The sequence below is a fragment of the Myotis davidii genome, unplaced genomic scaffold (genome assembly GCF_000327345.1).
Source record: "Myotis davidii unplaced genomic scaffold, ASM32734v1 scaffold319, whole genome shotgun sequence".
Taxonomy (NCBI): Eukaryota; Metazoa; Chordata; class Mammalia; order Chiroptera; family Vespertilionidae; genus Myotis; species Myotis davidii.
In genome coordinates this window covers 475,592-497,817 of record NW_006290675.1, presented here as the reverse complement: position 1 = coordinate 497,817, position 22,226 = coordinate 475,592, and the positions used below count along the sequence as shown (strand labels likewise).

At 56.1% G+C, this 22,226-nt stretch overlaps 2 protein-coding genes across 3 annotated transcripts in view; one reads left to right on the top strand and one right to left on the bottom strand.

The window, feature by feature from the left end:
- Window positions 1-6,608, bottom strand: part of SNCB (synuclein beta) — a 30,082-nt gene extending 23,474 nt beyond the window's left edge. The window contains exons 1-2 of the mRNA XM_006763697.2: window positions 6,595-6,608; window positions 2,676-2,682 (exon numbers count right to left, since the gene is read on the bottom strand). The gene's annotated coding sequence lies outside the window, so the exon portion shown is untranslated. The remainder of the gene's footprint in view (window positions 1-2,675; window positions 2,683-6,594) is intronic.
- TSPAN17 (tetraspanin 17) overlaps window positions 1-7,968 on the top strand; it is an 8,850-nt gene extending 882 nt beyond the window's left edge. The window contains exons 2-8 of one of the 2 annotated variants that reach the window (XM_006763698.2): window positions 2,426-2,476; window positions 2,566-2,712; window positions 3,740-3,910; window positions 5,654-5,779; window positions 6,540-6,587; window positions 7,167-7,283; window positions 7,379-7,968. In XM_006763698.2, coding sequence (XP_006763761.1) covers window positions 2,426-2,476; window positions 2,566-2,712; window positions 3,740-3,910; window positions 5,654-5,779; window positions 6,540-6,587; window positions 7,167-7,283; window positions 7,379-7,444 — 726 coding nt within the window. In that variant the 3' untranslated portion in view covers window positions 7,445-7,968. The remainder of the gene's footprint in view (window positions 1-2,425; window positions 2,477-2,565; window positions 2,713-3,739; window positions 3,911-5,653; window positions 5,780-6,539; window positions 6,588-7,166; window positions 7,284-7,378) is intronic. The other variant, XM_006763699.2, reaches the window with a different exon arrangement.
- Window positions 7,969-22,226: the final 14,258 nt, after the last annotated feature.

Here is a 22,226-nt window from a genome sequence, read left to right as displayed (position 1 = left end):
CAGTGGCACAGCCCTCTGCCCACATGCTCCCGGGCCGTCACCCGCACGTGGGTGTCCTTTGGCTCCAGCAGCGTCAGCTTCGGAGGGTGTGGGATGTGCAGACTTCCCTGGAGGCCTTCGGGTACAGGCCTAGCTGTGAGACTGTGGGCAAGTCACTTCTCTCTGGGCCTCTGCTTCCCTGCTGGGGAGGGGGCGATAATGAAGCTAGGGTTAGGCATGTCAAATGGATTATAGCTTACTGTATTCTTATTATCTTCTACATTTTACATATAAGGTAACAGGCACAGAGAGGTTAAGTCATTTACCCTAGGGACACACAGCCAGCAAGTACAGAGCCAAGGTGACAGACAGCCTAGTGGGCAGTGGGTGGAGGTGAGGCAGAAGGAGCCCTCAAATGCCAAGGGGGGACAGACAAGGGAGCCCCTGGCTTGTTCAGGGTCCTGGGGCTGGGGTGGGGCAGAGTGTGAGTTTTATGTTGAGGGCAGTGTGGAGCTGTGAGGGCTTCGGTGCTGGTGATGGGTTTGTTCGAGGCAGATCTGTCTGGCTGCCTTGAGGAGGGTGTGTGAGGGACAGGAGTTGGAGGTGGGGAGACTAGGAGGAGGGCTGGGGTAAAGTTGGGGTGGCAGTGAGGGGAGGGGGGACAACTCCAGGGGAAGTTATAGGCTGGATGACAGGACCGGGTCACTTGGGGGAGGGGGAAAGGGAAGGTTTCAGGGTTGGGTCATGGTGGCCTAAGGGAGGTGCCTATGAAACAGGTCCAGAGGTTTTTTTGTTTTGTTTTAATGGAAAGCAAATCCCGGTGTGACCCTGCTCATCCTCCTCCAGTGGTTTCTCACTAGAAAACAGTCCAGATTCCTCCCCATGGCCTTTAGCCCCTCTGGAGTCTGGCCCTGCTTCCTTCAGCTTGTCCCTGTACAACCCAAACTGACCTAACCCCAGGTCCTTTGCCAGTCCCTCCCTCTGGGGTTCTTTTCTCCTCTCTGTACCTTTTATCATTTAAACCTCAGCTAAAATGTCACCCCTTTCCCTGACTAAAGCTCGCCCCCCCCCCGCCCCCCAATCACTCCCCGCTGCGTCGTCCTGTTTGATTTTCCTTAAAGGGTCTGCTTAACGGAAATTACCTTGTTCACTCACTGTGGGTTTCCCCACTGGAGTCTAAACTCCATGAGGGCTGAGAGCTATCTGTCCTATTCATGAGGTGGTCCCAGCACTGGAACAGAACCTGGGACATGGATGTGTTTGCAGTAGTGTCTGGAGCTAGGGAGAGGCTTGGCTCGCAGTCCCAGAGATAGCAGTGTCATGAAGGGGTGGGAAATGAGCATGAGGAGGAAGAGGGCAGAAGGCTAAGGTTGGAACTGGTGGGGGGTGGGCCTGGCCATGTGCAGAGGGTGGGTGAAGCAGAGGTGCTGGGAGGGAGGTTGGGAAGGGGCAGGTGGAAGACTAGTATGGACTTAACACCGAGGGGTTCAGGAAGGAGAAAGCAGTGGTGGTAGCCTGTCTACAGGCTGTGGGTGGGTCAAGTGGGATGAGGCAGGAGAAGTGAGGTTTGGTTTCACATCCCAGATCCAGTGTGGGGGAGGGAAGGAAAGACATCTCTAAAGAAAGTACAGCAGCGGGAGGAGCCTGGGCCAGAGAGGGGAAGGCATTGAAGGTGGAATTGACCAGCTAGGGAAGGAGCCTGAGGGAAAGCAGGAGTGGGGGTGGTGGGGGTTAGGGGGGTGCTCATGGCCCTAGGCTTGGGCTGGAGGTGATGGATGGTCAGGGTCTGCTCAGGGTCAGGCAGCGGCCCTGACATCCAGGTCTCTCCCCAGCAAGGAATTGAGGCAGGATGGCTGGTGGCGTTTAGAAGGCCCAGGCAGAACTGTGGCCACCTGTTTTCCAGGATGCAGCCGCTGGCCCGGGCTGGGGCCCCTCAGCTGGGTCCTGCTCTGCATCAGGATTCCTGGTCGTGCAGGGGCTTTGGTTTTGAGCTCTGAGAATAGAGCCTGGCAGGAAATGGCCTCTGGCACACAGAGGTTGCAATGGTGCGATGGTGGTGGGCTGGTGGTCACAGAGTGGCACGGCAGCCAGAGGGCTGGAGTTGGGCGGGGCAGCGGCCAAGAGCCCTGAAGCCCAGCATGGGCTGGGGCAGGAGCAGAGGCTCGGGACGCTGCTGCTGGTCACCCCCTGTTCTGGTTCTGAGTTCCAGGAAGGGGCCCTGCTGTCCTTTCTAGGCTAAGCGTGTTTAATCTTCCAGGCTGTGTGCTGGGGGGAGAAACACTAAGGTGTGTTCTTGGGAAGATGTGAAGGATCCTGGATCCCATTTGCAGCCCTTTGCCCTCTTCCTTTCTCACCCCTTGGAGACCTGAGTGCTGGGGGAAGAGGCTCTGCTGGGGGAGCAGGATGCTGGTGCCCAGCTCTCAGCTCTTTGCTTCTGCTCTTGCAGGTGCTGGGAGCCCTGTTCCTGGCCATCGGCCTCTGGGCCTGGGGTGAGAAGGTAAGGAGGTGGGGTAGGGCGTGGGGCTGCTGCAGGTCAAAATGATGGGAGGATCAGCACCCCAACTTGTCTCTGCTCCCCCGACACAGGGCGTTCTCTCCAACATCTCGGCGCTGACAGATCTGGGAGGCCTTGACCCCGTGTGGCTGTTTGTAGTGGTTGGAGGCATCATGTCGGTGCTGGGTTTCGCTGGCTGCATCGGGGCCCTCCGGGAGAACACCTTCCTGCTCAAGTTTGTGAGTGTCCCCCACCTAGACCCACTGGGGACCTCAACTTTCTCCCACCCACTTCTTACATATATTTTTGTGCTTAAGAATGGGTAGTTTTGTTACGTTATAACAATAAATGTCAGATTCATATTATCTATCCATATATAGGGTCCTTTCTGTTGAAATGACTGAAAACAGGTGGCCCGAGCATAAAAGGGTATTTATTGGTTCACTAAGAGAAGCCCAGGAGTGTGCTGGCTGCTGGCACGTTGGGGTCCAGGGACCACCACAGGGTCGCTTGGCCTGGCCTCTGTTTCTTGGCTCTGTCCCTCTCCGTTAGCTCCATTCCCCATGAAGTTGAAGGATCCCCAGGATTTGTGGGTACCGGCCTCACGCTGCCCGTGCTGCCCTCCTAGGAACTCCTACTGGCAGTGGTTCTCAACCTTCTGGCCCTTTAAATACAGTTCCTCATGTTGTGACCCAACCATAAAATTATTTTCGTTGCTACTTCACAACTGTAATGTTGCTACTGTTATGAATCATAATGTAAATATCTGATATGCAGGATGGTCTTAGCCGCCCCCTGTGAAAGGGTCGTTCGACCGCCAAAGGGGTCGCGACCCACAGGTTGAGAACCGCTGTTGGAGGCTGAGGCTCTTCTCAACCATTCTGTCAAGTCCTTTAATTGCATCTGCGTGATTCTGATTGGCTGTGTCTGGACCAATCCCTGTGGCCTCGGGGAGGTCGCGCTCTGATTGGTGAGCTGTTGGCACATGCGCAGTCCTCTAGCTGGGAATGGGGAAAAGTGATGGCTGCAGCCCAGCCACAGAAACTGAAGGCTTGTGGGAAGGGTGGTTCCTCAAAAACAAAACAAAACAAAACAGGTGATTACCGGAGGAAGCGGAATGGATGGGTCGGTAAGGCCAGCACTGTCTTCACATCATAAAGCAACACGAACAGGATGGAAGGTGGGGACTCTGGGCTGTGTTGGGTCCCGTGGCCCCCACCAGGCCCCGCGTCTCCGACCCCGCCGTCTGTATGTGCCCACCCCCAGTTCTCAGTGTTCCTTGGCCTCATCTTCTTCCTGGAGCTCGCGACAGGGATCCTGGTCTTCGTCTTCAAGGACTGGATACGAGACCAGCTCAACCTCTTCATCAACAACAACGTCAAGGCCTATCGGGACGACATTGACCTCCAGAACCTCATTGACTTTGCTCAGGAATACGTGAGTCCAGCGTCCAGCACGGGCCAGCCACCTGCAGGAGGCACCTGCTGGGCAGATGAGTGGGAGCAAGTTCCCTGTGTGCGGGGACCACCCCCGCGCCCTGTGCGTCCCCCTGTGCCTGGTCCTGCAGGCAAACAGGGTTGGAGAATAGAGGCCAGAGGCTCCAAACTGGCAGCTCCTGGGCTAGGCTTATACCACGCTTACAGTAGGAATAAAAACATAGATTCCCCTTCTAGGAAACCCTGGGCCCGCAGTATTGGCTGGGGCTGCATTGTTGCTCCTCTTTGCTGATCAGGGGCTCTCTGTTTGCCACTATCCCTGACACTGTATTTTATTATGCCTGTCGGTCCTCTTCTCTCATTTGTATTACTTGTTTGGCCTCTGACCATATTAGAGTTTGAGACTCTATACAGAAGCCCTGCCCTCAAGCTTGTACACCTACCCCTGTGAAGACGTAGTGAGTGAACAGTTCACGAAATCCTAGACACCTCACACCTACAAGTTCCCGCCCGCTCACAGTGATACCCAGCCACACCCACTTACACAGTCATCCTCGTTTGGTGCTATCCACGTAGTCTGCTCTGGGATGCAGAGATGAACCGGAGCTGGTGCCTGCTTTGAGGTGCTCTCAACCCAGGGCTAGGCAGACAGGTAGCCAGGCGTTAGGGTGTGGTTTGTTTGTTCATTCAGCATGGAATTATCATGTGCCAGGCCCTGGGCTGGTGCAGGGGATTCTGGGGTGAAAAAAGTGGGGACCTGTCCTCGTGGGGATGGCAATCTGGGTGGAGAGATGGAGGATGAATAAGCAAAGCAAACAAACAAGTGTGTGTGTGTGTGTGTGTGTGTGTGTGTGTGTGTGTAATTTATAAATTGTGGTAAGGGTTGAGATGGGGAAGGGTGGAGGGGAAAGCCTCTGGGGGGTGACCTTGGAGGAAGAGAGGGCTCAGGGATGTGAGGAGAGGGGCGAGTGTTCCCCAGCAGGAGCAGCAGGTGCTTGGCAGAAGGAGAGGGGGCGGGCGGAGGCCAGGCTGTGCCCACACTTGCCATTGACTCACCTAGGGAGGCAGCCCACGATGTTCTGGGCAGGGGAGAAGGGGCTCTGGTGCTGGCGACAGCATTTATGAAGTGCAGCAGGAGGGTTAGGAGTGGCAGGGTTGCCCTCCTGCCCTTGTAGAGAGGAAGATCTCTGGGCGAGTATCGGAGACTGGCATAGATGTATTTAGTGGGGCCTCTCCCCATAGGGCTTGGCCCAGCACCCATTCTCGGGGTATCCTGCAGGAAGTCTCCGTTCTTGGGCCAACATCCTTGTCCCATCCCTTCCTGTTTTGTTTTGTTTTTTTCTAAATCCTTACTTACTGGAGGACATGCTGAGAGAGAGAGAGAGAGAGAGAGAAACATCGATTGCTTGCTTTCCATATGTGCCCTGACTGGGGATTGAACCGGCAACCTTTCGGTGCAAAGGACGACGCTCAACCAATGGAGCCACTTGGCCATGCTCCCTTCCTTTTTCAGCCTCTCTTGGGTTAGGGGGACAGGCTCCCACCATTTCCTGCTCCCACCACCGTGAGCAGGAGCCTAGCGCTGCTCTGATGACCCTGCGCCCTGGCCTGTCTGCTGGGAGGGTGTGGGGAGGTGCCTCTACACTCCTTTCCAGCCTCGCCCTGTCTCTCTACAGCCTTGGTCTGCCCCCAAACAGGGTGGATCTGGCTTACCTGGGTCTTTCCCCCTCCGCTCCCCCTCTAGTGGTCTTGCTGCGGAGCCCGAGGGCCCAACGACTGGAACCTCAATATCTATTTCAACTGCACTGACTTGAACCCGAGCCGGGAGCGCTGTGGGGTGCCCTTCTCCTGCTGTGTTAGGGACCCTGCGGTGAGTGGGCCCTGGTGAGGGGCGGGGCGGCAGGCATTGCTGAGTGCAGGCCCAGCCTGGGAAAAACCCACACAGGGCTAGCTCAGCCCCACCCTGGGGGCTGTGGCTGCAGGGAGGAGGTCATTTTATATAGGCCACCTCTACCAGGCTGGGACTTGGTATCCGTGGGCAGCACCGAGCCCTGCTGGAGTGGGGGCTGCGCCTCTTCAGCAAAACCTGTCTCTGATCATAGTGAGATGGCAGTTGCAGGCCCCTGGGCATGGCCTGCCCCACCGAGCTCCAGGCACCCTGTGCTTCCAGCTGAATGCAGCCCAGGTTGTCTGGGGACTGGGGGCTGGGTCACTCCCTCAGTCAGGGATGTGACAGGGACCCCCAGGCTGCAGCCAGCCACCATACCCCTGGGCCACCATACTGGGGTGGCAGGGATGGGGGTTCTGATCCCTTTAAGGCTATCTTTAGAGCAGAAACCTCTCACAGGGACATCTCCGAAGTCACAGTTCACTTGGGGCACTGAGGGCCCGGGTTCTTCCCATTCTTGTAAAACACAAGCAGGCAGGGCTCCTAAGCAGGAGAGAGCCCAACCTGGCAGGTGCCTCTGTGCGTCCTGGCGTCGGGCAGAGGCTCGCGGGCTCAGTGAGCCTCTGGAGGCGGCCGAATCCACGTCCATCTGCTTCCCCTGGAAGCAAGAACCGTTGCAGTGCTGGGTGCCGTGGGCCTGGAGGCCCCCTCACAGGCGGCTCATTGGCCTCTTTCTCCTCAGGAAGATGTTCTCAACACCCAGTGTGGCTACGATATCCGGCTCAAACTGGTGAGACGGGCTGGGACTGGGCTGGGGCACGGGGATGGGAAGGGGCACCCAGAAGCTCCTCTGAAGGGCCTCAGGGATCTGTGGGGAGGGGCACTGAGTCCTAAGAACCATCCAGGCCTTGGTGCTGCCAAACATGGGAGCAGTAGACCTGCGGGCACGGGCACAGGCGCATTTGCTCATCCCAACTCTGAGCGCCCTCTGGTGCCGAGTTTTGCCCTGGATACAGGACGCATGCTCCTGAGACAGATGGAGTCCGGCTCTCACGGAGCTCCCTCTGCAGGGGGGAGAGACAGGAAGCTCACTGATGCAGAAATGTGAATAGTAATGTGACAATTTCAGCTAAGAGCTTGGAAGAAAATAAAATAAGGTGATGGGAGTGGGGCTGGGCAGTCAGAACATGCCTCTCAGAAGAGTGGGTGTCTGTGCTGAGACCTGATGATGAGAAGGAGCCAGCCACGCCAAGGCCTGTGGCAGAGCTCCAGGGGGCAGGCACAGAGGCCTGAGGCCCTGGGCAGGGCGGGGGGTGGGGGTGGGATGAGGCATGGGGGCGCAGACTGAGCCCACATCTGTGTGCCCCAGGAGCTGGAGCAGCAGGGCTCCATCCACACGAAAGGCTGTGTGGGCCAGTTTGAGAAGTGGCTGCAGGACAACCTGATCATCGTGGCCGGGGTCTTCGTGGGCATCGCCCTCCTACAGGTACTCTGGAGGCTTCTCATCCTGCCCCCACTCCTTTACCCCGGGCCCCCCACCCTGCCGACGGCCTGTCCCTCACCCACTCTCCCTCTGAACAGATCTTTGGCATCTGCCTGGCCCAGAACCTCGTGAGTGACATCAAGGCAGTGAAGGCGAACTGGTGAGGCTGCCACGTTGGCCACGCCACCTGCCTGGCCCACCCAGGGACCTGCCACTGCGCCGTGATGGGCACCGCTGCAGGGGCATTTCTGCTTGGGCCTGAGCCCCACTGGGGCTCGTGTGTGGGCGTGCTGAGTGCCCACAGAGCAGCCGCATGACTCTGCCCGTTCTGGACTTGTGTGCATGGAGGGTGTGCGTGTCAGTGTGGGTGTGCACAGGGAGCCGCTGCCTCTGTGTTGTTGCGTGGCGGGCTCCCCGGGGGACGAGGAAGGGTGCAGGCTGGGACACTCCTCTCTGCATGGTGGTGTGGGCGGGCGCTGGGGCCTGCTGTTGCCTGGGATACGGCCCCATGCAGCTCCAGAGCTCTCTTCTCTATTGGCTGTGACCTTGACCCTTCCGGGATCCCATTTGAGCCTCAAGGTCTCAGACTCTAAAGTGAGTCCAAGAATTTTCTCTCCCTTGCTTGCCTCTCAGGATCAAACATGATGATGGCTGCAAACTACTTAAATAAACAAAACCTTGAAAACCACTGGCTTACGCCCACCATCTGGTTCTGTCAGCTGCAGAGCCCTGGCCCGGACCCACCCTGCCCCGTTTTCTCCGACGTGGGTCATGCATACACTTGAGCCGAACTTTAAAACTTGGTATAGTTCACACAAAAGTGAATTTCACAGACCCCCGGCTTCTCAGGAAGAAGCCCATCTGGCTGCAGCAGCTCTTTAGTGGCAATGTCTCTTGGGGCAACACTCCCCATCCTCTGAGGCCCTGCCTGGCCCATTCTGCTCACTGGGCTCTGCCCTGCGGACCCTGTAGGCTGGGCGTTGCCTTCCCACCCCTGTAGGGGTGTCCCTGCCAGCACTGCTGTGGCCCAGCCTGGAGGGCAGCACAGGGATGTGAAGAATGGAGGCTTGAAGAGGCCAGCGAAGGGGGGCTGACCCTGCCAGGGACTGAAATGGGTGCCAGGGGACCCAGGAAGGTTGTTGAGGGGTGGATGGAGGTCAGGAATGTGGGGAAGGAGGTCGCTGGAAGCCCAGAGCTGGGGTGGGGAGCCTAGTTGGGGGACTCCTGGGCACACTATCTGGAATGAAGTTCAAAATCTTCCTGGTGGCCTGTAGAGCTGCCTTATGGCCACCAGAGGGCGCCCCAGCACAGCATTCTCTGCGTCTGGCTTTTCTCTGGCAACCTCACCAAGTACAGCCAAGTGCCAGGTGAGTCCTCCCGGCTTACTAGTGCTCCGGGGGTTCAGGGAACTGGGAAACTTCAAAAGGAGCGAACTGGGGAAGCCTGGCTGTTCTCAGCTCTGCCCTTATCAGCCCCATGAAGGGGTGGGCGTGGAGTGACTGCCGTACCCCTCCCTGGGCTGCCTGCTCTTTGTGGCTGGTTCCCAGACCTCACACTCCGCTGTCCCGAGGGCCGGGAAGGGAGGCGAATGGAGTGAGGCCTTTGCGTGGCGAGGCCTTTGCCGTGCTGGTCTGACTTTCCCATTGTTACTGACGACAGGACACAGAGAAACATCGCTTTGTAACAAGGGGAGTAGTGACTGCCGTACCCCTCCCTGGGCTGCCTGCTCTTTGTGGCTGGTTCCCAGACCTCACACTCCGCTGTCCCGAGGGCCGGGAAGGGAGGCGAATGGAGTGAGGCCTTTGCGTGGCGAGGCCTTTGCCGTGCTGGTCTGACTTTCCCATTGTTACTGACGACAGGACACAGAGAAACACCGCTTTGTAACAAGGGAAGTACATACAGGGATGGGCAAAAGTAGGCTTACAGTTGTGCGTGTGAAAGTTTATTTTTGTATTATTTATTAATTGTATTATTTTCCATAAGAACAACTGTAAACCTACTTCTGCCCACATCTGTATTTGTTCAGTCAAGGTGATGATGGCAACTGGCCTGAGAGACAATAGGGTGTGGTGGGGCCTATGGCAAAACAGATCCCCGTCTCAAGTTGGAGGCTGTCATGAAGTTGCAGCTAATTGCTATAAAGTGAGAAAGCAGGTCTAGTGTTAGTAATCTGGAGAAGCCAGAAGTCCAGATTTTTATGAAAAATATTTTGGGTTTTAAGTTCTTGGCAACTAATGAAAAAAAAATTAACCTGTGAGCCAAACAGCAGGTGTGGGGCCAGCTTTGGTCCCTGTGCCCTGCCATTCAGGGGTGCTGGAAGTCGCTGCCAAGTGAGCAGGGGTGGGCATGCACCAGGCATCATGTCCTGGGTCCCTGACAGGCACGGTTACAGGTGGTTGATAGATGCTACAATAAATTCACTCAGTCTTGTGCGTTTGTCTTGTGTCTTTAATTTCAAATGCTTTCACTTTCAATCCCCTCCCAAACCTCACCACCCCTGTGTGAGGTGGAGATGCTCTTCCTGATGAAGCCAGCGCAGAGAGGGGAGGGAGCTGCCAGCACAGCTGGAGGCGGCACTCAACGCTGACCCTTGTCACTGGAGTTTTGCCCGTCACGTCCTGCCTATCTGACATCGCAGGAGGAAGCCTGCACACTCAGTGCCCACGAGTAATGCGCAGTAGGTGTCATTCCCCAAGCATGTTCGAACCTCCACTAAGTGCTGGGGATGTAGGGGGGAGAAGACCAGGGTCCTGGCCCGTGCGCTGCGTCCTTGTCGGGGAGACACAGAAACAAGTAGGCAAGGGAGCATTCGTGTTAATAACATATGCATGGCCCTTGCTGGTTTGGCTCAGTGGATAGAGCGTCAGCTTGCAGACTAAAGGGTCCCAGTTCAACTCTGTCAAGGGCACATGCCCCAGATGCGGGCTCAATCCCCAGTAAGGGGCTTGCAGGAGGCAGCCAACCAATGATTCTCTCTCATCATTGATGTTTCTATCTCTCCCTTCCTCTCTGAAATCAATAAAAATATATTTGAAAAATAATATATGCATGAGAAAGTAAGAGGGATGGGCTAGACGGTGACAGCTGGGGTGCCTGGGGAAGGGGCCCCTTTGAAGGGGTGGCTGGAGGAGAGGGTGCCATCTCTGGGAAGCGCCAGAGAAACAGTGTTCCAGGCGTCAGTAGCAGCTGCCCAGGAGGCCCTGAAACCAGAGTGGGCTCAGCACGAGGAAGCCTGGGTGCTGGAGAGGTGGGAGTGGGTGAGGGGCAGAGGGCACAGACAGGGAGATGGTGGAGACAGGTTCCATTTGGAAATAGGACTGGTGAAATGGGCAAAGACTGGTAGGAGTGAGCATGACCCTGGCTGGGGACCCAGAGTTTTCCAAAGCTCAGTCCTGCCTCAGGACACCCACCCACTCATCCACTCATTCACTCCACCACCCACCCACTCAGGTGGGCTCCAGCTGGAGGCTGAGGTCGCTGAGGCAGGTCGCACTGGCCCTTGCCTTCCCGGGCTCACCGTCTCTTGGCAGAGGCAGACGAGCAGCTGCTAGTGGTGCAATGTGTACATGGTGAGGAGCACGTGATCACTGCTAGGTGGCGGATCACGCTGGTTAGAGACAAATTCCTGCCTCCACAGAACTTGGAGCAGGTCTTTCCCTCGCGCTGAGGAGTGCTAACTCAGGCGGGACCTTTCCAGATGTGTGGAAAACAAGGGAGCGTGTGAGGCTGCCCCTGCCCCTCCCACTAAGCAGGTCCCTGGGCCATGCGGACCAAGGTGACCTCCCACCCTCCGTCAGGGCGGGGTGCACACCGGAGGTGACAGGTGGCTGTCGTCTGGCAGCCTGGGGGTGCCCCAGGAGCCCGGGTCTACCTAGCCTGACCAGAGGAGGGGCTTCCAGCTGGGCGGGAAGGCATCTGTGACCCCGGCTGCCTCAGAGGGAGGGCCAGAGGGGAACCAGAAGGAACAGAGAGAGCTCGGGCTGGCCAGCCTTGGATCTGCTGACGGCCTAGGGAGGTCAGGCCAAGGCCCCCTCCCAGAGGAAAGCCAGCGAGGCAGCGCATGCCTTAGGGGAGCCACTCCCAGTGACCACCAGAGGGCACAAGAGCTCAGCCCACGCAGCCGCGGGTTCCCAGGGCCAGCAGGGGCTGCGAGTGCAGAGTTCATTGAGGGGGGCCTCTGTGACTAAGGCCATACCACCTTTTCAGTGACCTGGTGGTCCATCCGATTGCCAAATCCAGGCCTTGCCACCCTCTGCATTGTCCACTCCAGGGACAAACAACACAGCCCCCACTTTCCCCACCTCTCCCAGGGCTCAGGGAGACATGAGCCCACCTTCGGGCCCTCATAGGTGGTGGTGTCTGCCAGACTGAGTGGGGCTCACTTTCCCTAGGAGGCTGAAGCAACATGCTCCACCACCTACCCTTCCATTCACTCCTTCAGCCAGACTTACTGAGCACCTACTATGTGCCAGACACTGCTGTCGGCACTGGGGATCCATAAGAGAATAAAAGAAGACCCACCGCAGGGTGCTCACAGTCCGGACTGGGTCAGCAGCCTTTGTCTGCAAAGGACAAAGAGTAAATACTTTAGGCTTTGGGGCCACTTAGCTCTGCCTTTACAGCAGAAGGCCACTCTCAAGACCAATGGGTGTGGCACTGTTCCAGTAAAGTTCTCTGGACACTGAAATCAGAATGCCATATAATTTTCACGTGTCACAAAGTATTACACCTCTTGATTTTCAATGGTTAAAAACACAAAACCGCCCTGACCAGTTTGGCTCAGTGGATAGAGCGTTGGCCTGTGGACTGAAGGGTCCCAGGTTTGATTCCGGTCAAGGGCATGTACCTTGGTTTTAGGCCCATCCGCAGTAGGGAGTGTGCAGGAGGCAGCTGGTCGGTGTCTCTCCCTCATCAATGTTTCTAGCTCTCTATCCCTCTCCCTTCCTCTCTGAAATCAATAAAAAAATACACATATATAAACAAACAAACAAACAAAAAACCCACAAAACCGCCCTGACCAGTGCTCAATGGTTAGAGCGTTGGCCAGGGCACCTAAGGGTCACAGGTTTAATCCCTGGCCCTGGTCGGGGATCGTGCGAGAGGCAGCCCACGGATGTGTCTCTCTGATGTCGATGTTTCTCTCCCTCCCACTCCCTCCCTTCCACTCTCTCTAAAAATCAATGGAAAGAATATCCTTCGGGGAGGATTAACCACAACAACAGAAAACAAAAATAAAAACAAAAAACAGAGCCAAACACAAAGCCGTCCTTAGCCCTTGAGCGATATACAAACGGCAGTGGGCGGGATTCACCTCTCCGTCTGGGGTTGCCGGCCCCCAACCTAGGAAGGGAGACAACACCAGTGAATCTTTTTTTTTTTTTTTGAGTTTGGTAAGCTTCTTCTAATGGCAAAGACCTGCAAATGCTTTTAGCTGGTGAACTTTATCACTTACAAGATTTTTTGTACTTTATTGATTAAGGTAGTACATATGTGTCCTTATCCCCCCATTGCGGCCCCTGCCCCCAACACCAGTGAATCTTGTAATGAGTCACTCACCCGGGCGAGTGTGAGTGCCATGGAGATAGCAGAGCCAGTATGGGCCGGCAGTGTGGGGCGGGGCAGGCCTCGGTGTTAAGTGGGGCCTTTTGAATTATTTTGGTAGCATGGGGAAATGGGAACCCAACCCATATTAAAAATGGAAGAAACTCACGTCCCCTTACCACCCCGTTCTGTTCCCCTCCTCTGCCCCCCCGGGTGTCATCATAGCTTTTGGACCTTTCCCATTTTTGTATGCATATCATGTATCCACAGAAGACGGACGCTCAGTGTCGTTTTGTTTGTTTATTTATTTATTTATTTTTAATATATTTTATTGATTTTTTACAGAGAGGGAGAGGGATAGAGAGTTAGAAACATCGATGAGAGAAATATCCATCAGCTGCCTCCTGCACACTCCCCACTGGGGGTGTGCCTGCAACCAGGGTACATGCCCTTGACTGGAATCGAACCTGGGACCCTTCAGTCCGCAGGCTGACGCTCCATCCACTGAGCCAAACCGGTTAGGGCCTCAGTGTCGTTTTGTGTGTGTCCTGAGTGGCAGGCGACTCCCCATGTCACCGAGAGTTGCGTTTCTGCCCCCTCGTCACGTCTGTGCTGAAGCTGCTCACTAGGTGACAGTGGGTGTCTCTGCTTCTCGCCTCCCCTGCGGGTGGCGGACAGTCAAGTCGTTCCTGCTTTGGGGCTCTTTCCACCCCAGGCTCTGCCCAGCCCTCTCTCCTGGGGTCCCGTGGAGCAGCCGCTGCTTTGCTGCGCAGAAGGAGGAGGGCTACACGGAGGCTGGCCTCAAGCTGGGGCTCATGGCAGAGGGGGCCCCAGCAGGTCTCTTCCGGGGTCTGGGGCCTCACTCTGCTCCGCAGCCCTGGCATCAGTTTGATGCCCATGCCCACCGGAGGCCTGGAACTCAGCCCACCAGCAGCATAAAATCCACCCAATTAGCCCCTCGACACTGCCAAGGCCGTTGCCACGGTGATGCCTCCTGGTCCCCTGTGCAGTCCCCTAGGCAGATGGGACGTGAGCACCTGCATAGAGAGGGGCGTCCGCTGTGGCCCGAGGGTCTAGCTCTTGATTGAAGGCTCCTTAGACGCCCGGAGGCCTGGACGCACCTGAGCACCTGGGTCCTGCTTGGGGATGTTCATGTCTGGGAAATAGCTCTCTAGGCCTGCCTCCTGCCTGGGCCACACCTTCTCCAGGCTGCCCCACATGCCCCACCCCATCTGTGGGAGTCTCCTGGGAGCTGTGACTGGAGAGAGGGGTCCTGGCAGGGGGCCACATGGGATCCCATCCGGCTTCCCTGTCAGCCAACATTTGCCCGTACATCTGTGTGCCAGGCCGGGCTGGGCACTGGGAGTTTAGCAGCGGCTCTGATGGGGTTCCTGTCCTCAGGGGGTTCAGGGTCCAGTGGGAGACGCTGGCAGGTGAGTCATTAGTCTTTACAGGTGATGAATTTGTGTGAACAGGTGGTTCAGGCTTGTGGTTACAAACTGCAAACTGCGTGGAAGGTATGTACAAACCTACCTCTTATCCCTCTCTCCCCAGGCGGTGCCGTCCTGCCACCCCTCCCAGAGATGCCTGTGCGTTGCAAGCAGCTCCTGGAGAACAGCGAGCCAGAGCCCAGTCCGCACTCCGCAGGGCCTCTGCACGCTCTTCTGTCTGCATTTCTCACTGACCAGCAATTCTGGGAGATAATTGCATATCAGTATGTAGAGATGCACCCAATTCTTTTCAACTAGAGCAAACCGGTAATAACAGCAAGACTTACACTTACTATGTGCGGGGGGCTCCTCTAAGCACATTATTTGTACAAACTGGCCTACTCCCCCAAACAGCCGGGAGATGGGCGCTCTGTTGATCTCACTGGGCAGGCGAGGGGCCTGGGATGCGGCCTGTGTGGCGGGGCCCGATGGATGCTCGCGGCCCCTGGATGTGCAGGATGTTTGCTGGAGTGAACACCCTTGTACTCTTATCTTCGGAGGATAAATGCTTGGAGTGGATGGCTGGGCTAAAGGGCACGTGCATTTTAAATGTCCATAGCTATTACCAAACTGCCCTTTGAAGAGGTCAAGTCCACTTGCTGAGTGCCCCTGCCGATCTGATAGAAGGAGATGCCCCTCCCCCTGTTTTCCTTTGCGTTGCTCCTATGAGAGAGGTTGGCATCTTTCCATACAGATCAGTACCACTTGGTGTAATCAGAACCACGCAGAGTGGGGTGCAGTGGGGCCGGGCGCCATGCGCTGGGCGGCTCTCCTGTCTGGATGAGAGCAGAGTGAAGACATCAGACCCTTGGGGTCTGGGGTAGGCCAGGGAGGGCATTCTTGGCAGTGGGGAGAGCAAAGGCTCGGAGGGGTGGGAGGCGGTGGGGGGCATCTAGGCCCCGAGATGCTCCTCTTCTCCAGTGTTACCCCTGCTCCCTGAGGCCCTGAGCCCATCAGGCTGTTTCCTCTGCTTCCAAGCACAGCTTGAGTTAAACCTGTGTTCCTGGTGGGGGGGTCTCTGCTCCCTAGGGGGCATCATCCAGGGTCCTCGAAGGGGGCCTGCCCCTCAAGCCTTTAGAGAGGTAGCCCCCATCACACCTCTTCACCCCTCTGCCTCCCCTGCCCTCCCACCCATTCCTGCCACCAGCCAGGCAAGCGTACATCCTCATTAGCACGGTTCAGTGGCCAGCAGTGGTAATTGATCTCCCGTTCGCCCACTGTGGACAGCAGCTAATGGGGATGAATGTGGCGGGAGGTGCTGCCGCAAGGGATGCTCCCCCGGAGGCCTGCACGGGGCAGAGAGGTGGGCGGGAGGTGGTGATGGGCCTCACAGGCGCGTGGTTCCGCTGGCGAGTCAGCAGCTGCCTCTGCTCCCCAGGCTGCCATTGGCTCCCACCCTGGGCCCCGGGGGCAGGACAGGTATGCAGGTGGGCAGAGGGGCTCTGGAATTCAGCTGCCCACTGGGGCAGTGGCAGGGGCCAGTCTAGGAGCTGTTCAAGGATGGTACCCCAGAAGTGTTGGGGCCCCCAGGTAAGTAAGGCAGGCAGTGTCCGCAATTAGTCTTATGTGGGGGAGTGAGGCAAACATTCCAAAGCTGCATCAAGCAGCCACAGGGCTGGTCAGAAACAAGGATTCCGTCGTATAGTCAGTCAACAAATATTTAAGTGCCAGGCACTGGGCAGCTAGCTATAAGGTAACCAAGACAGTGAAGACCGTCTTCCCCGGGTGCAGAGCGCTAGGCAGTAACTAGGAAAATAAATGCTGAAGATAGTAATAAATGGCTAAATGCTCAGAACCAAACGGACAGGTTATGTGATAGGGGGCGCCTGAATGGAGGTGATGCTTCAGGAGGGGACCTGAGAGGCCTCTCTGAGGAGGCACCATGTGAGCTGAGACCTGGACAGCAAGAAAGAAAAGCATTTCAGGAAAAGGGAACAGGCAGTGCAAAGGCCCTGAGGTGGGAACGAGTTTGAGGCGTTTGAGGAAAAACAAGGGGCCTGTGTGGCTGGATGGTGGCCCATAAGGAGGAGAGGAACTGAGAATTCAGTGGCAATAAAGCAAGAAGAGTCATGGTCTAGGCCCGTGGTCGGCAAACTGCGGCTCGCAAGCCACATGTGGCTTTTTGGCCCCTTGAATGTGGCTCTTCCTAAGCCTTAGGAGTACCCTAATTAAGTTAATGACAATGTACCTACCTATATAGTTTCAGTTTAAAAAATTTGGCTCTCAAAAAAAATTTCAATCATTGTACTTTTGATATTTGGCTCTGTTGACTAATGAGTTTGCCGACCACTGGCCTAGGCCAGAAGCCAAGGTCAGTGGGGTCCTGGTGGACAGGACACCTTTCCCAAGGTGGTGTCGGCCATATACAAAGACGGGGAGTAAGGTCCTGCCTGGATGAGCTGGGCTGGAGGACCCTGGAGAAGCCAGGGGGGAAGACCCCGGGTCCCCGTGCCTGCAGACTTGGGTGGGGGTGTCCCAGGGGTGTCTGAGCCAGCCTCCGCCCGACTGAGAGGAGACACAGAGGACGTGTGGGCCGTCCTGGGAGAAGGCATCCATCGCTGCAGGCATGACACAGTGACGGACTTGAGACACAGCTCGGTGGTCTTCCCAGCCGCTAACAGCTGTTAGTGAGTGTCGCCGGGTAAAGCTCAATACGAAGCCAGGCTGGATCAGCCTGTGGGCAAGGAGGGGCGCTCTGGAATGCTTACAGGGTTTTATTTATTTTATTTTTTTTTCTACACTGTACAGCCCCCTTCAGTGCTCACGGCCCAAGGGTAAGGAGGCCGGGCTTATAGGGTTTTAAACATAAAACCCACGTGTGTTTTACGGACAATTGAAACACTTTTCGAGGGTAAACTCAGCGGTTCTCTTGATTTTTGCCATAAGTGCGGACTTCACTGTCAAATGCCCACGTTATCACCCCTGCAGGGCTGAGGCGTGTCCTGGACACACAGGGGGCGGGTGTTTGCAAGCCAGGAGAGGGGGTCTCACATGAAAGAATCGCATCAGACTCACCCCCGTTCTCTGAGGGCAGGTTCATGCCCCTACATCCTTGCTTGGTTTGTCCCCCAATGCACAATGCCGCCCCCTCATTGATACTGGTCGGTTGTTTAGGAACCTACTTAAATGTTCCTTAATTCCCTCGCTGTCCCTGGTCCTCCTGGCCCCCTCTTCCTAGGTCACTGCATCCCCTCCTCTATAGCTCAATGTAGTATAGTTTTTGGGTTGCAGATCTCAGTACAATATGACCCTGAAAGAGCATTTGATAAATTTCAACAACAACTTATGATTTTTAAAAAATCACAATTTCTTCCCTCGCCGGTTTGGCTCAGTAGATAGTGTCGGCCCGCAGACTGAAGGGCCAATGGTTCGATTCGGTCCAGGGCTCAACCCCTGGCCCTAGTTGGGGTGTGTGGGAGGCAACCAGTAGATGTGTTTCTCTCACATCGATGTTTCTCTCTCTCTCTGTCTCTCCCCCCTCCTTTCACTCTCTCTAAAAAATGGATGGAAAATATCCTCAGGTGAGGATTAACGCAACAAAAAAAAATCACAATTTCTTAACAATGAGAAATAAAAGGGAATTTCTTTAACCTGATAACGACATAGAACAAACATTGCACTGAATGTTGAAACCGTCGCAGAAATAGGACAAGGGTGCTGAGGGTCAGGGCTGCCATTCGCATCATATGTGCGCCCTAGCCAAAGCGGTAACACAAGACAGTGAACACGAAGGATGTAGAAAGGTTAGTAAAGAGAGACAGGGGCAGGGACCATCCCTTTAACTTTTCCCAATTGTGCGGATGCTTCACAAATGTTGATTAGATTGAAGAACAGTTCAGTGTGTCCTCAAGTTCTTGAAGGGGGTGGGGAACAGAACAGATCCTCTAGAAGCCAAAGTCTGAGAAATTCATTGCTCTCGAGATTTCTGATCACGGTGCTGCCAGAAAGGTCGCAGCACAATATTTCCCTAAGACCAGAGCTGAGCGAGCGAGCTCGTGGGGTGCCAGGGAAAGGCTGTTTTCAAAATAACTGGTGTCTGTCTAGAAACAGGGGTAAGGTGTTTAGGTCAGTGGGATGTTAGGGGCAAGAAGAGCAGGTGGCAGGTGGCAGGTGGATTCTGTACCAAGAGCAGAAAGTACCGGTGGGAGCCGCAGGAATAAGAGGCCTGGGCCCCAGGAACTCTTTCTGCTCTTCCTCTTGGGACACCTGGAGTCAGAATATCCTGCTGCTTGTGTGGGGTTCTAAAATACATACATATATATATATTTTTTTTGGGGGGGGGGGTTCTAAAATATTGAGTCTGATTTCCACTTCCCATCTATTGCCTGTGAGGTTCAGGCTCTTGATGTGTCTATGACATGCCCAGGAAAAGTACTAGTAGCTCTGACTCAAGCCAGCTGTCTCTGCCTGGCCCCCACCTCTCCCTCCAACTTCTGGAAATGGCACCTGGGAAATCTCCCCCACCCCTGGTCCCTGTTCCTCAAGGGGAGTGGAAACAGGACCCAGGCGGGACCAGGCAGCACGTTCCATCCCTGGCCGTGGAGAATTGGGCAAAGGACGGCTGCTGCTGAGTCTTCACTGAAGCAGAAAAGCTCCCTGTTCTGGGAGACCTTCCTGCCCAGAGTCCCAGAGCGGAGGTTACATGAAGAAACAGGTCAGGAGAGTGTGACCAGCCTTAGCCGGGTGACCACACTTGAGCCCTTGGTCTAGTCATGTCTGCTGCAGAGCTTCCCTGCTCTTTGCAAGGACATGAGTAAATACCGCCCCCCCCTTTTGTCCAACCTTGTTCAAATTGGGTTCTGTTATCTACGACCGAAAGGGTTCTGACGGACACAGTGGGAATGGGTGTGTGTGGGAGGGAGAAGCTGAAGATCCGGTCATACGTGCTGTCTCATGGGGCCGGGCAGCAAATAGCTTCCGAATGAAGCCCACGGGGGCACTCTTGCCTCTTCCTTTGTCCTTGATGACCCTCCCAAGGGGGCTGCCCAAGATCCTAAGAAGAAAGCCAGATGGTCAGGCATCACGCTATGTTGTTTTTGTAAAGTCAAGTTCATTGAGGTATAATTTACAAACAATACACTGTACCCATTTTAAGTATGTATTTCAATAAGTCTTACAAGTTTATTGCCCTGCAGAACCTCCACCGCAATCTAGATAGGGAACAGTTCCCTCACCCAGAAGGTGGCTTGCGGTCCTTCCTCCTCGACCCCTGCCCCCTACCCGCACCCCCCACCTGTGATGCTTCCTGTCACTGCCAGTTAGATTTTTTCTCTGAGTCTCATATGTAGTCATTCACAGCTTCCACGTTTGAGAAGTTACGTACTTGCTAAATTTACTGTAACCCCCAAATCAATACACACGGTGCCGTAGTGGCCATTGGTGGGCATGTGTAGAGTGGTGAGAAGTTTAGATGCCTGATGCACACGCTTCCAGCGGAGGCGGGACGAGGCCCGCTCCGCCTTCTGGTCAGCTCTCACACGGGAAACGTGTCCCTCCTGCAGTCTAGTTAGCGCGTGTTTTTCACATTTTTGTGGAGTCTGTTTGTTTTGTTTTGTTGTGGTTTTGCTGCTTCGATTGGCCCTCAGGTGTGGTGTTGACGTGCTGTCTAGTGTTTCTTAGAAGGAGAAGGCGGTGCTGAGCCTCATGGAGATAACACGAGTGTGAGGTGAACTTCGTTCAGACACGACTTGCAGTGCTGCTGGCCGTGAGCTCAATGCTAACGAATCAACAGTCCGTATTAAGCAGCGTGCCTTTAAACAGAAGCACACACACAACACAGGGACATGCTGACCAGCGGATGACCACGCTGGGGCCAGGGGCTCTCAGGAGCCCAGCCGCCTTCCCCAGGAGCCACGGCTCGCTGCTCGCGGCTGCAGTGTCTGCAGTGACTTTGCAGAGCAGCAGCCACCGCGAGAGCGAGAAGCACAGCGTGGAGGCCGCACAGGCAGCCCCCGAGGCCGGCCGGCCACGCAGCATGGCGCTTCTGAGCGTCACCCACGTCGGGGGGCGTGTCACGTGTTCGTCCCGTTCACTGCTGAGCCGTGTCCCATCGTGTGGGCACGCCCGTGCCTTTACTCACTCAAGTGGGTGGTGTCCAGTGTTTGGTGAATAAAGCTGCTATGAACTTTCGTATGCGAGTCTTTACGTGGACATATGTTTCCATTTCCATCCCAAGTATTTTCACGTGAGCAAACATATAGGTTAAGTCCTCACCATTGCCGTGCGAAGCAGCGTTCTTTTCTATAAGGAGATGGGGCTCAGGGCTGTGCGGGCCTGCCCAGGGTCCCCAGGCTCCCAGCTCCTGCCCCGTGCGCTGCCTCTTCCCTGGCGGGTCCCAGCCAGGCCCGGACCAGCGCTGGGTGGGAAGGACCTGGGCGCTGTCACCGTCTCCACGGGCCTCGGGCTCCCCAGCTGCATGGTGTGCGGTTACGGTCCCCTCCAAGGAGCCTGGGGTCTCCAAGCCTGTGACCCTAACCCCGCTGGAGGCCTGAGCAAGGGGACCAGGCCCAAGGGAGGCTGAGCGGGGCTGGAGCCAGGAGTGACCGAGTCAGGGCCTGGCTTGTCAGCCTGTGGGGCCTCCGCTGCCCGCATCCACTCCCCGTGCTGGAGGTAACAGCTTTTTCTCTCCGGGCTCCCCCTCCTCCATCAGCTGCAGCCTCCTGGGGACTGTCTACCAAGGCCTTATCCTGGCGAAAGGCGGATCCCATGTCCACCTCTTGTCCCAGGGCTTTGAGCCCAAGGAGAGGGCGGCCTGACACTAGGCTGAGCAGTGGCCGGAGCAGCTCTGAGCGGCTCCTGCCTGGACGCTCCACCTGCTGCTAACGCAGGGAGCCGCCCGACAACCTTCCGGTGCATCCGGGAGCGTCCTGCTGCTCACAACCAGTCACCCTGCACCGAGCTCACTGTCCCTGCACCGAGCTCACTGTCCCTGCCTGCGGCTGCAGCCCCCGTGCGCTTGTCTCTCAGGAGACTCGTCCTGTGGACTCTTCTTGGCGCCGGAAACCAGGAGAGGGAGAGCCTGGGTTTAGGAGCAGCCGGAGCAGAGGAAGGGCCCAGGCTTAGGGAGAGAAAACTCAGATCTGGGTCCTGACTTGTCGCTCGCCCTCTGGGGCTCACCTTCGTGGTCTGTGAAATGGGCACCCTTAGTCCCTTCCATTCACTGTCTCCCGTGGGCAGGTGCCCGCCCTGTGCTGGGGAGACGGTGGAGGAGCCAGCCCGATGGGCCTGCCCTGTGGGAGAGAGTCAGACAATGAGATGGCGGAGTTGGCCCAGATGACAGAGCAAGTCCCACTGCCTTGGCGGCCAATGAGGGGCATTTAAAAAAAAAAGACCGTACACTTTTATGTAATGATGTTTACTTTGAATTTATATTAGTTCACACAAACACTCCATCCATGCTTTTGTTCCGGCCCTCCAGTGCAGTTTAAGAACCCATTGTGGCCCTCGATCAAAAAGTTTGCCCACCCCTGGGCCAGACCGTGGTCAGTCCTGTGCCAGAAACTGCCTGTGGCCGCCTTAAGCAAGGGGCGTTTATTGGGAGAAGAGGGCAGAAATCAGGGCAGCATGGGGGCGGTAAGTAGGGAGACCTTAAAGCCACGTCTCTTTAGGGGGTGGTCGTCAGGTTGGAAAATTCTGCCGAAGAGTCAAAACCACGGAGAGGAGCCTGCCCGGCCTCACCAGCTGCGTCAGTGCCCACCAGGCACACTGTCTCCCAATGGACACCCGGGACTGCCTGTGCTGCAGGGGTGAGGCCTCGGTGCCGTGCCCTCAAAAGCTGGGGAAAAGCAGGGAAGGAAAAGGCCATAGGTGTTCCCTGTTGTCAGTCAAGGACTCACAGAAGGCCCCGCAGATCTACGGGAAATGGAGCTGTGAGCACAGAGGCTCGAATGGGGGTGGCCTCACCTGCACCCAGCAC